Source organism: Aptenodytes forsteri, unplaced genomic scaffold (assembly GCF_000699145.1).
Source record: "Aptenodytes forsteri isolate BGI_AS27 unplaced genomic scaffold, ASM69914v1 Scaffold1, whole genome shotgun sequence".
Classification (NCBI taxonomy): Eukaryota; Metazoa; Chordata; class Aves; order Sphenisciformes; family Spheniscidae; genus Aptenodytes; species Aptenodytes forsteri.
The window spans coordinates 4,525,539-4,539,196 of NW_008795035.1; the positions used below are offsets into that span (position 1 = coordinate 4,525,539).

At 35.7% G+C, this 13,658-nt stretch overlaps 1 protein-coding gene across 1 annotated transcript in view; it reads left to right on the forward strand.

Moving 5' to 3' along the window:
- Positions 1-13,658, forward strand: part of EFL1 (elongation factor like GTPase 1) — an 85,506-nt gene that overhangs the window by 51,075 nt on the left and 20,773 nt on the right. The window contains exons 16-17 of the mRNA XM_009276546.2: positions 5,111-5,242; positions 7,767-7,914. Of these exons, the coding sequence (XP_009274821.1) occupies positions 5,111-5,242; positions 7,767-7,914 (280 nt within the window). The remainder of the gene's footprint in view (positions 1-5,110; positions 5,243-7,766; positions 7,915-13,658) is intronic.

A 13,658-nucleotide genomic window follows, 5' to 3' on the forward strand; every position in this document is an offset into this window, starting at 1 on the left:
CTTTAGGACAAGAGAGAGAATTTGTAATCTTTTTAAAATTATATCTCCACATAATACTTGAAGTCTTGCCTCTTTCTTTTAAAGATGGTATCAGGTTCGTAGAACTAATGCTAGTCTGCCTGTGTGTTTCTGTCTGAGTGTTCAGCTTTGTAAAATTACCTTTCTTTCAGTGAAGTCCTTGCCACGTAGAGACAGAGCCCTGGAGAGTGCTATTTTTCAGTGTCCGTTATTCTTCAAGTCCAGTTGAGTTCAGGCACTGTGTTTCTTTAGTGACCAGCAGTATGTGGGAATGCTTTTTCAAAACAAAAATACTATTCTGCAGTAGGAGCAGAGCATTTAGATGACGAATTTAAGAAAAAATAATCTAGCCTCATACTTACTATCAAATCTCATATGGTATCCCTTGGTAGGCTTGACTTTTCAGCATGGGTAGCTTGCTTTGCAGTTCTTTACACTGTAATCCTCTTAATCTCAACAGGACTATGCACAAGAACAGAAGATACTTACAGTAGTAACTGTTTAGTAGATACGGCTCTTTGCCTTACATTATAAAATCTGTAAAGGTGATTTGACTCCTGACTAGGATGAAAAGGCTTTGCTACCAAGCACAATGTTAGAAGTAGTGTTACACAGTATATAGCAAAGTATGTGATATTTCTAATAAGGAGTTTTTAATAAACTCTTGTGTCTTTGAAGTGTACACACTCCCCCGAACAGTCAGAATTCAGCATTTTCTTTTGTATAGAAATTAGGTGACACGCCACAGGCAGAGTTTATAAAAAGCAGCAGTTTCCTGATCAAGTTAATACTCATGTTGAAAAATTCCTATAGACATTTTTAACTCCAGCTTCTCTTAAATAAATAAATAAAAGCAATGTACAACAACCTGCCTACTGGCGTGCATGTTTTATTTGTGTGACAGACTGCACACTTTGTAGACTATCTTGTTCTTTGAGAGATGACTATTCAAAAATACTTGCAATACTTTTTAGAGTTTCATTCTTTAAGCTAGCCTAAAACAAAAGAGCAGTAGTTTGTCTCACCTTCCTTGTGTAAGCAGTTTTTTCTTACTGTTGGTTCCTTTCTTTTTGAAAATTATTGTACTACAAAAAGAAATGTGAAGTAAAAAGTGTGTGTTATAATGATGTCTTTCTTCAAGGGCTGAACAGAACAAAAGCAATCTTAAAATGGGAGGCGTATTTATAAGCTTAATTTTGAAGTGGCTTTTCTAAGTCTATTCAAGTAATTAAAATATGAATACACATTTGAGATCTGTGATCTCAAGTAGTATGTGTAAATTTCAGTGGGATGAACAATAAGTAAGTTTGAGATTGATGTATCAGCATAATTAGTAGAATTCTTCCATTGACATGTCATGTGGTACTTTGGAATGAGTTGTGTTACATCTTTGTCTAATATTATTCAGAAAATACATTAGCAGTTACTTACTCATAATCATATTATGCAAAAAAGTGTCCAAGAACCTTTAATCTTTATGGATTTTTTTGGCAGCATTAATTACTAAGAATTTGTAAATTAAATAGATTCATCAGGGCTGGACACTGCTCTATGCTAGCTCACCCAGTTAAGCAATTAAAACACTCAGGCTGTAAGCCTAACAGATTTTCATGAAAACTGACAGATTTTTTTTATTTTTAGTGTATTAGTGTTGGCAGACACTAGTATAATTCATGTACTTTTACCTTCAAATGTGAAACAAAAGAGCAGAGAACTTTAAGTTTTCTTCATGGTGGTAAGAGTACTGTAATGTGTGTCAAGAAAAGAGTGAGTCTATCTGAAGTGAGATTTGGTAACTTGATTTCTCTGGTTCACATTACACTGTGAAAAGAAGCTGTTCACCTCCCACTCTAAATAATTTTCCTTTTACCAGCTGGAGAAGATCAGAATAAAATGGACCCATCCCTTTTCTCAGTCCCTGGTGGTGATGATGATCCAGCATTTGTTTTTCATTCAAACCACATGTTGAATAAGTGAAAAAGAGGAAATACATGCTGGTCATAGGTCAGGTGCAACACAGAGTTTATACAGATTTATTTTCTTTGTAGCATCTGCTATCCTGCATTTAAAGCCGTTGAATGTTGCTCTGCTTCCAGTTATTTTGAGGCAGGTTTTCTTAAATAGTGACATTTCGGGTTTTGGCATAGCCTAGTGGCCAGACATTCAGCCTTCAGAGCTGTAGAAACAGCCTGATTCTGCAGATGATAACTCTGCAGCAGACTGCCTCTTCAGAATTTAAACTCCCTCATGATCTCATAGGGTGGAAGCTGACCCTCTTTGTTTCTGGCCTCAAATAAAGAAGACTAAGCCAAAAAAGAACCTGGAAAAGTATTAGGGTGATAATGGGGAGCTGGGGTTTAGAACTTCTCTGCTTATCGCTCCTCGGGCATGTAGGAGAGAAGGAGGAGGAAGGAGCACAAATACACAGCAATCTACAGATGCAAATTTAATTTTTAAGCAGGTATAGATTATGAGCTAAAGGTTTTTGTTTTCTTGTAATAAGCTATGTGTACATTTAATTTATACTCCATTAGAAGTACTGTAATGCTTGTTGTTTATGATTTAGGGAGAACCAGGAAAACTGACTGTATGTATCAGTATCAGCTTTATTTGTTGTCTTTATTACTCAACCGCTCCTGGTAGTGTTTTTATAGCTCTGACTAAATTATGAATGATGTCCTGTTGGTTAGGAATTTGAAAGCAATAATTTGAAATTGTCTTAAATGTGCCAGCTAGCCAGCCAAGACTAAATATGCATTTACAGCAGCTATTTTGCAGATTTATAGCTAATATTTTTTTCTATATTTTTTCTTATCACTACAGTTTAAGCTCAGTTTTCTCCAACTTGCCAGCATTAGAAAATATAATAGGATTAGAATTAATAGCTTGCTATATGATAAACTAAATTTTACAAGATTCAAGTTGCAGAAAAGGGAAATCCCAGATGGGCATGGGGTGTAGGAAGGGGAAAAAAAAAAGCATTCTTCACAATACGAGTAATTAAGCACTGGAGGAGCTTACCAACAGAGGCTGTAGAGTCTCCATCATTAAAGGTTTTTAAAATTTGACTGGACAAGGCCCTGAGCAACATGATGTAACTTTGAAGTTAGCCCTGCTTTGAGCTGGAGGTTGGACTAAATGACCTTTGGAGGGCTCTTGCAATCTAAATTTTTCTAAAATTAAACCACCAAAAATAAGTCTGAGCTGTACAAAGGATTGGACATATTAGAAGGGAAAAAAGTCCTCATGTCCTTTCTGTTCTTCAGAGTTATAAACATGCCTTTTTAAGTTACAGGAGTACTGTAATGTGTGTCAAGAAAAGAGTGAGTCTATCTGAAGTGAGATTTGGTAACTTGATTTCTCTGGTTCACATTACACTGTGAAAAGAAGCTGTTCACCTCCCACTCTAAATAATTTTCCTTTTACCAGCTGGAGAAGATCAGAATAAAATGGACCCATCCCTTTTCTCAGTCCCTGGTGGTGATGATGATCCAGCATTTGTTTTTCATTCAAACCACATGTTGAATAAGTGAAAAAGAGGAAATACATGCTGGTCATAGGTCAGGTGCAACACAGAGTTTATACAGATTTATTTTCTTTGTAGCATCTGCTATCCTGCATTTAAAGCCGTTGAATGTTGCTCTGCTTCCAGTTATTTTGAGGCAGGTTTTCTTAAATAGTGACATTTCGGGTTTTGGCATAGCCTAGTGGCCAGACATTCAGCCTTCAGAGCTGTAGAAACAGCCTGATTCTGCAGATGATAACTCTGCAGCAGACTGCCTCTTCAGAATTTAAACTCCCTCATGATCTCATAGGGTGGAAGCTGACCCTCTTTGTTTCTGGCCTCAAATAAAGAAGACTAAGCCAAAAAAGAACCTGGAAAAGTATTAGGGTGATAATGGGGAGCTGGGGTTTAGAACTTCTCTGCTTATCGCTCCTCGGGCATGTAGGAGAGAAGGAGGAGGAAGGAGCACAAATACACAGCAATCTACAGATGCAAATTTAATTTTTAAGCAGGTATAGATTATGAGCTAAAGGTTTTTGTTTTCTTGTAATAAGCTATGTGTACATTTAATTTATACTCCATTAGAAGTACTGTAATGCTTGTTGTTTATGATTTAGGGAGAACCAGGAAAACTGACTGTATGTATCAGTATCAGCTTTATTTGTTGTCTTTATTACTCAACCGCTCCTGGTAGTGTTTTTATAGCTCTGACTAAATTATGAATGATGTCCTGTTGGTTAGGAATTTGAAAGCAATAATTTGAAATTGTCTTAAATGTGCCAGCTAGCCAGCCAAGACTAAATATGCATTTACAGCAGCTATTTTGCAGATTTATAGCTAATATTTTTTTCTATATTTTTTCTTATCACTACAGTTTAAGCTCAGTTTTCTCCAACTTGCCAGCATTAGAAAATATAATAGGATTAGAATTAATAGCTTGCTATATGATAAACTAAATTTTACAAGATTCAAGTTGCAGAAAAGGGAAATCCCAGATGGGCATGGGGTGTAGGAAGGGGAAAAAAAAAAGCATTCTTCACAATACGAGTAATTAAGCACTGGAGGAGCTTACCAACAGAGGCTGTAGAGTCTCCATCATTAAAGGTTTTTAAAATTTGACTGGACAAGGCCCTGAGCAACATGATGTAACTTTGAAGTTAGCCCTGCTTTGAGCTGGAGGTTGGACTAAATGACCTTTGGAGGGCTCTTTCAATCTAAATTTTTCTAAAATTAAACCACCAAAAATAAGTCTGAGCTGTACAAAGGATTGGACATATTAGAAGGGAAAAAAGTCCTTATGTCCTTTCTGTTCTTCAGAGTTATAAACATGCCTTTTTAAGATACAGAGGGAATGCAATGGGAACTGTGAGACTATCAAATGTCACACCAGAGACGAGTACCCAGATTATGTACAAATATTTTAAGATACTTTATATAAACAGTGAGGAATTTTTGAGTCTGATTTTTGTAATTAGAATAATTTCAGCTTTTTTTAGCTTGATGATCATGTCTTTAGTCTCATTTAATGTGACCGTGGGTGATTTTTTTTGTTGTTTTGCCTTTTTTTTCCCCCCCAATTTCTATTAGGAATAGGAGGCCTGCAAGATTTTGTGCTCAAGTCTGCAACACTGTCAACATCACCAGCTTGTCCACCATTTACACCTCTCAACTTTGAAGCTACACCAATTGTGCGGGTAGCTGTTGAACCAAAACATCCAGGTAAGTTTAAAGGAGAATGGGGATGGTAATGCGAATTCAATATGGTAGCAATGCAGCTTCCCACCCTTAATGATTTGCCTAGTTTATGATCTATCCAATGAATCAGAGACTGACCCAGTATAAAACGTATATATATGTTGCCTAGAGGGCCATACTTTATTGTCCTTATGAATTCTTCTAGCTGGCTAGCTCATGTCTCAGTAGGTGAGGAGATACAGGAGACCTTGTTGTGCCCTTTACAGTCAGCCTTAGCTGTTCCACAAGTAAGACACTACATGATGCTAAAAGTTCAGTATTCCTTTACTTTGAAGGTAAGTATATCTCTGGGTTTTTCGCTGCTGCTGACATTCTTTTATGCTACACCGGTAAGCTCGTGGTACAGATTTGCAGTACTGCTTCTAATTGATTCCTCCTCACCCCCCGCCTCCACCCCCAACCAGAGAGTAGTATATCTCTGGCTATATTTGAATTTCAGCCCAATTTCCATTTGTTGTTGTAGCGTTAGTAGAACCAAAATAACGGGCTTTTCATTCTGTTTCAAAATCCTCTAACACTAAGATTACCTGTTTTTCAGAAAGTGATTGGACAGCTTAGCAGCTATTTGTCCCACGTGTCTGAATAACACATAATCGTATATTGTACATCCTGCATTTGTTAAAGCAGTTTTGAAAGTATTGGAAATCAGTGGTTCTACTGAGTGTAGTATTAAGTTGAAAATGTTAAAGGAACGTAATTCTAGAACTACTGACCAATTTTGGGGGTAATTTTTTTTCCTTAAGGAAATGAAGCTATATCATTCTTACACTATTGCTTAATTTCTCCTCCCTGGTAACTTCTGAATCTGTGGTTTGAGCTAAATCTGTTAGAGGGACAGAAGCCTCAAAGGTAACTACACTTGCTAAAGTTTCCTGAAAATCAGCTGCTGCTTGCAATAACAGGAAAACAAGCAAAATTTGGCCATTGCAGGCTCAGCTTGAAGGCAATCAATTATCCAGTGGGCTGCATATAGTCTTGAGGTGGCCCTAGCACATTGTCTCATGGGAGTGCCCTGGATTTCCACAGCAAACCTACCTCAAAACTGCATTTGCCTATTTGGAAAAATGACTCAAATAGATCCAAATTACTCCCCTATGTGTATTTTACAGAATTACTGCATGTCTTCACATTCATGTCAAAATCTTCATGTAAGCTCTAAAAGCAAAAAAAAAAAAAATCTACTCATCCCTCTCAGTGGGCTTAAATGCAGAAGACAAGGTTGAAAGTCTTTGTTCAACTATGTTGGCCATGTGAACTAACACTGTGGTTTTTCCACTTTTTGTTTATTTTTGTCTGGTTTTCAAGGATACTTTTCTATTATACCCTTACAAGCTTAGCATTAAATATCCAATATCATATTTCTTCTAATAGTCTCCGAGTGACAAGTTTAATGTCACTCTTCTTTCTGAATATGAATATGCATTCCTAGAAAGCCTGTGGGTATTCTTTACCCCTTATGTAAAATAAGAAAAGGGAATCATAATGAATTTTTTTAATTGTATTAATTATGAAAGGCTGCTGGCATGAGGTGTTTATGCATAGCTTTGATGTAGTCTAGCCAAATTTGACTCAGCTGTGGTTGTTCAGTCTCCACTAACTTCAAGGCAGCTCTTTTTCAAAATCTTCATTTCAGGGACAGCTGTATTTTGTTTCACTGAAAAGCTCTCACATTCCTGATTTTTCCCCTTTTCAGGTTGTAATATTATTAAAGCTTTTCAGTGGCTTCCAGCTAGTTTAAATCCTTCCTGTGCTTCATTCGCTCTTATGCCTTCTAAGTAATCTATATGGAATAATTTTTGCTTTTATTTTAGTAAAGTTAACATGTTATTATTTATGTCTTTAGAGCATTTTAAGCATTAGCAATTTACAGGTTGCTACAGTTAGGCATGAAAGGTTTCAAAGAAGTACAACTATTTACTGAAAGATGACTTTAAACAGTTGTAATAAATGGGAGGTTATCTCTCTTGATAATTTGTGAAAATGAGTGAAATCCTGAAATTTTTAAGCACTTCATATTGATAACATTCAATTTTTTTTTATTGGTTGTGTGCTGTTTATGAGCTGTATCTATAGTTAATTGTATATAGGGAGCAAGATAACATAGTCATAGTCAATAGCTAGCTTGGTATATTAAACCTATTGTAAAACTGTGTAAAACAAAAACATGCAATCCATTCAAATGTGTACCATGGTTATGATTGTATAATGTGAATTTTATAACCAGTACATAAATTCTTGGTCACAAATTATGAGTATAGCTTATGTCTTCCGTTGCTGCTCTTAAACCATGCCACTCTGTGACTCATAAACAGAAATTTGCCCACAGAAAGACCTCAGAATTTAGCTGAAAGTTTTTGAGTATTCCTAAATAACTATTTGTGTTTAGACTTCCATAAAAATGAGTGTTACTATTTCTCACTTTAAGTATATCCTACTTCAAGTATTCCTTCTTCAGTATTACTTTGTTAATAATACCTTATTTTGCCAGGTGATATGCCTCAGCTGGTCAAAGGAATGAAGCTTTTAAACCAAGCTGATCCATGTGTCCAAGTTTTAATCCAGGAGACAGGAGAGCATGTGCTAGTGACAGCAGGAGAAGTTCATCTTCAGCGTTGCTTGGATGACCTCAAAGAAAGGTTAGAGGGGCAAGGAGGAAGAAGTATTTTTAGTTCAGTAGGTGTCTGTTGTATTTCTTTGTCAGATGCATATCTTTAGTTTATATTCTGGTAAAACAGAAGCTTCATCCACCAACAGTTTTTACCATTGGATCATAAATGTACCTTTTTGTAACTATAAATTTACCTGCAGTGGGCAGAAGCCACTAGCTCATCACTTTTATACAACTTATACACCTTTTGGGCACTTTCTAGAAATGATAAATTGCAATAGGTTCAGGAGTCCAATTAAGAATGAAATATGCCATTTGTACAAAATAAAAACCGTGAGGGGAATCATGTGTGATAAATGAACTCTCAAAAATTAGAAAGCAACAAGACCAAAATTGTATGTGCACACTCTATCCTGTTCCTTTGCTCTTCACATCGATTTTTTTTTTTTAAATGTTAATCTGTTCTCTTACTCATGAGCAGTATTTTCTGCAAGCATAAATGCATACATTTAGTATCTTCTAATGTTTCTTTAAATGGTAGAAGAACAGTTGTCTGAAACAGTCCTTTCCTATAACTTTGTTTACTACAAAATTTCTGATACTTCTGTCCACATGCATTTACTGTCATTTTCTTTCTAAACCGAAAAGCAAACCTGATGATGGATGGTTGAATGTCTGTCTTACTGTGCCCATATTCATTCCAGTTAATGTCAGATAACAATCACTTCTTATGGAAGTTAGACTGGATCACTTGTAAAATTGGATGTATGTTTTAACGGTTATCCTTGTTACAATTTAGTGCAACACATTTTTACCACTTTTAAAAGCATAGTATTATTTATTGATACACGTCGCTTGAATGTAACGTGTTAAATAGAGCAAAACTGGTTGCGCCCGTCTTCAGCTGCAGTTTGCATGGCAAGATGTATAAATGCCTTTATTATTGGCATTGGTCAAATTCTGAAAGAAAAAAAAAATTAATAGCTATCTAATTTGGCTTTTGTTAAGAGAACTATAAACTGTCAGGAGTGACCACTTTGCGTCCCATACTTGTATTCCTCAAGAAAATGTAGTCAGTATCCCAAACTAGCAAAGCACATAAACACTCTGTGCTTGTAGCATCGTAAGGAGAAACAAGAAACGCCTGAGGGCACAGACCAGCAGGGCTTCCACCATTGATGCACTTGGACTTGACATATGGTGCCTTTTTTTTCACTTGGGTACCAGCTCCCAAAAGGAGTTGGGAGCAAGTGTGTTTACTAGCTCGTGCGCCTTCTAGCCGTCTCTGAGGACTTAGCATGCCTTAGGTGCCATCCCTCACATACTAGCCCGTGGGACAAGAATTGTCCCTTCCTTCTCTCCCCAGTTTGTGGAAGGAAAAGTGAAGAATGGGATCCCTGTCTTGCACCATTCCTTGTGGATTCCACGTGCGTTCTGACGGCCGTAAACTTACTTCAGTTAATTATTAAAGTGTAAAGAGGAAAAGTTGTGGTCTGAAATGTTAGTTATATCAGCTATATTTGTGTTTCTGTACACATGTTTAGCTTGTTCTAAGTGCACGTAGTTTGGAATAGCAAATTGCGAGCTAGGGATCAAGACAGCGTATAATACCCTTAAAATGTGACCCACAAGTTTTTCCCCCAAAATATTGGGAAAGTTTATTCAAAATGCTTAAGTCACACTTGAAGTAATGGGGCAGGATTCTGATCTTAGCATCTATCATAATTGTATCAACTGGGTTCTGAAGAGTTGATATTTTTGGAGTAACTGCAGAAACTGAGGAGGTTCTGCTGAGCTGAAACTACACTGAATTGTCTTTGTCAAGATTTTAACCAAACTTTTCCAAAGGCACATATTTAATTTTAGCTTTCCCAGTGTGTATTTAGAAAACTATGTTCAAGTGATACTTACTGTCAAAGATGTGAAAAAACATGGAAACAAATAAAAGATCAGTCATCCATGTTTATCTAAATGATTAAATATGGATGTTCTGCTTAATTTCCCTAACTTTATTTTTATTTGTTTCTTCCTAATTGGCTCTTTTTGAATAGAGTAATAAATTGAAGCTTTTAACTTTGAACACTTTATTTTCTGGATTCTACAATAGAAATTTTTAGAACTTTCTGTCCAAAGAGCATTGTAAGTACTATACATGAGGGGATTAAATGACCCTGTTCAGAATGAGAAACAAAGAGAATGAAGATGGTGGTAGCAGTGTGGGGGTTTTTTATTTGCTTTTTTAGTATAATACAAGTGCGTGGAAAAACTGCAGGAGTAGATCTCCTGGTTTTGAGTCCCATGGAAATAAAGTTTACAATGATATTTGCTTTTCCTCTGCAGCTTTTTTCACTCTGCCAAATTTACCAGAACTTAGGAAATTTTGGTTAGTCTTTCTGTTGTCATTTAATGAACCTGCTCAGACCTCATGGGTGGTTAAGAAGGATACACAACTCTGAACTTTGAGTCTGTCAAATAAATGTAATAAATCATTCCTCATTTTATCTTGCCATCACTCACATCCTTTGCTATGCCTAAAGTGTTTCAGCTGACTTTAAAGCATTGCTTTATATTATGAAACTGTTGTAGTGGTTATCAGACCAAAGAACTTTATATTATTAAACTGTTGTAGTGGTTATCAGACCAAAGAACAAAATTATTTCTGTGAACTTAATGCTGGTTTCCTGAATAAAGCAGTGCTTCACTTCCATTTCCTGTGTCATAACCCTCGGAGTTTTTATTCACGCTTAGTTACAAGAAAAATCCAGACGCAATCCTAGCTTGCGGTTTTTTTCTGCAAGTTGCACTTTTCTTGGAGTTTAGACTAATAGCTTCTAAAATAGTTTGGTTTAGAGCAGTTTTTGATGCAATGAGTTATACCTCATATGAAGGCTTAGTGCAAATTTTAATAAAAGGGGGTTTTCAAATACCAGGATTACCAATCACAGAGAAACAGAGATAATGTTAATCATCACTGTTGCCAGACTTGTGAAGTATTTCGAGTAAGTTGCTTTAGAGCTCCTAGGTCCATGTAGTCCACAGTGCAAAAGACAGAGCCTTTGGTTGTTTCTCAAGGTTCAAATTATATAGATTAAAATTGATGAGTTACTTTAAGCTGTGTTTGCTTGGATATAAGTGCCTGTGATTTCAGGTGGCGGCAGTTGTGGTTGTTTTACTGCAGGCAGCTATTCAGCTACTAGCTTTCAGCTGTAGGTACTACAAGAAGTGAGGCTTGATGCAGAATAGTGGCTATTCTAAAACTGATTACAGCAAAATATTTCAGCTTTAGAATGAGATAGAGCTGAAGTATGGTGTGCCTGAATGCGTTGTATTAGCCTCACAGATGTCCATGCAGGCATGTAAGTAATTCATCCTTCAAGTTATGCGTACTGGAGCATGGTTTTCCTTAATTTTGTTTTTGAATGTAAACTATAGCAGCATGAAAATCTAACTGCACCTCCTTTACGGGGATCAGTGACTTATCCTTATCCAAAAAACTAACTTTCTATTTGTATGGTAAAATAGTCCTATATAAACATTAATTAGCAGGAATGTTGTATAAATAAAGGTAAATAACATCTGGGCCTTAGAAACAGGTCATTCCAATTATGGTCTTGTTTTCTCCATGTGTTTTAAAAACTGAGCCTAATTCAGCTGGCAGTATCAAACATTATTTTTATATCTTCATACCCAAATGATAAACCAAAACCCATTCTCCATTGATCTGGTGCTAGCTTGCTATACCACAGGTTGTAATTGTAGCAGTGAGATAATAATCAGTAGAGTATAATTTTTATAGATTATATAGCTAGAAAAGGCTGTTACAAATCTTTGAAGACAAAGGATTACCATTTTACCAGTGGTAGGAACCTTTCATTTCCAAACAAGGTGTTTCCTGGGACATTTTTTCTATGAGACTATTGTTTTTCCCCTTCAGATGAGGTGAAAACCACAGGCTATTTTCCTGATCTGATGAGAAGCTTTCAACATTCCAGTATCTTCAGCTGAGTTAAATCCTGAATGTATTTGAACAAGATGGTGATTATGTGCACTTAATAAACAGCCATTTCACAGTTCTAAAAAAACCAGGGTTTTGCCATGGTGCCTTTGGCAATTTTCAGCTCCTGTGATTACAGTAAACAGATAAAATACCATACAGGATATTTTGAAGCCATGAAGTTGTACTTGAAGATAAAACAGGTGATCCTTTATGAATAAATATAGAGATGTTTATTAAATATATGAAAGAGCTAACAAATCTGGCACTTCCTAGCTGGGTGGTAAAATAACACATTGGCATACTCAAAGAAGCGAAGCTTTTACTTTTAGAGCATTTTAATCACTAGTAATTCATTTTCCTCATCTTGTGAAATACCTTTTAAAGTGTAGTGAAAGTTTTTCTGCAGAGTACTCACTTCAAGACAAAGAATTAATAAATATGAACTAATCTGAAAAAAATTGCTGTTGGTTAATAGCATTGCTCCGAACAATATATCAGTTCCTTAATCATCACACTTTATCGCTGTTATAAATGTCAATACTATAATATTGTTGAAACTTCTGTCATTCTGTCTTACTTTTGTCTGCTGTACTTGTTTTTTTTCTAAATATTTTTATTTCGAACACAGGTTTTCTTCACTGTACTAATCTGAAAAAAATTGCTGTTGGTTAATAGCATTGCTCCGAACAATATATCAGTTCCTTAATCATCACACTTTATCGCTGTTATAAATGTCAATACTATAATATTGTTGAAACTTCTGTCATTCTGTCTTACTTTTGTCTGCTGTACTTGTTTTTTTTCTAAATATTTTTATTTCGAACACAGGTTTTCTTCACTGTGTAGGGTATTTCCCAACTTAGTTTAAAAGAAAAAAGAAAGCTTTTTAGGTTGTATCTTTCTACTCTTGACCCAAACTAATTCCTTTAAAAATTGCTAGTACTCTTGCAAAGCAGCCTATAAATTAGTTAAACAGGCTCAACTGCATTGGTAAGATTTTTTTTCCTTTCTTTTAGCATGGGAAAAGACCAAAATCTTTACCTACTGTCTCATATCCCAGTTTACCTAGTGCTTTCTGTGGTCCTTTAAAGGCAAAGATTGAATTGACCATTTCTTAATTAATCCAAAAATAAGATTCATCCACAGCATTAAAAATTTGTTTGTTTTCTTCCGTTAGGAAATTTTACTATCTTTGAGAATCTTCCAATAGAAACTCTTCTAACAAACTGAAAAGTGTTTAATGACCTGAAATAATAGGGTTTGCTGGTATAGAAATGATGGTTTAATTTTTGTCTGTAGTTAATGGTCAATTTATTTTAATTATCTCCTGTAGTTTCTTTTGTTTATGTTTTAGTTTTGTATAAAGCTGTACTCACAAAAGTAACTTTATTAAAAAAATAATTACCACTTAATTTTCATTGAAGCAACTGTACAACATAAAGCTACTTGGGATGTCTGAGGGAGAGGGATTATGTTTTGCTTTATAGCAGAGAAAAGGCTGCTACTAATGACAGGTCTATACATTAAATAATTATCTGGCATAATTCTCTTAACAAATGTGATACTCGGGAGTAGCTATTTCACTTGAGAATTTGTTCCCTTCCTCAAGCCAGCTTAAAGGCATTCCAGTGTAGCCAGTCATTGACTCCTGCCTTGAGAATAGTGCCTTGCATATTTACATTTGTTACAAGATCGCAATTATGAATGATCCTTTAGGTTTGCAAGGAGAATAGCGGTTAAGGCTTCCACTAGCTAATCACAATACGAAGCCACCA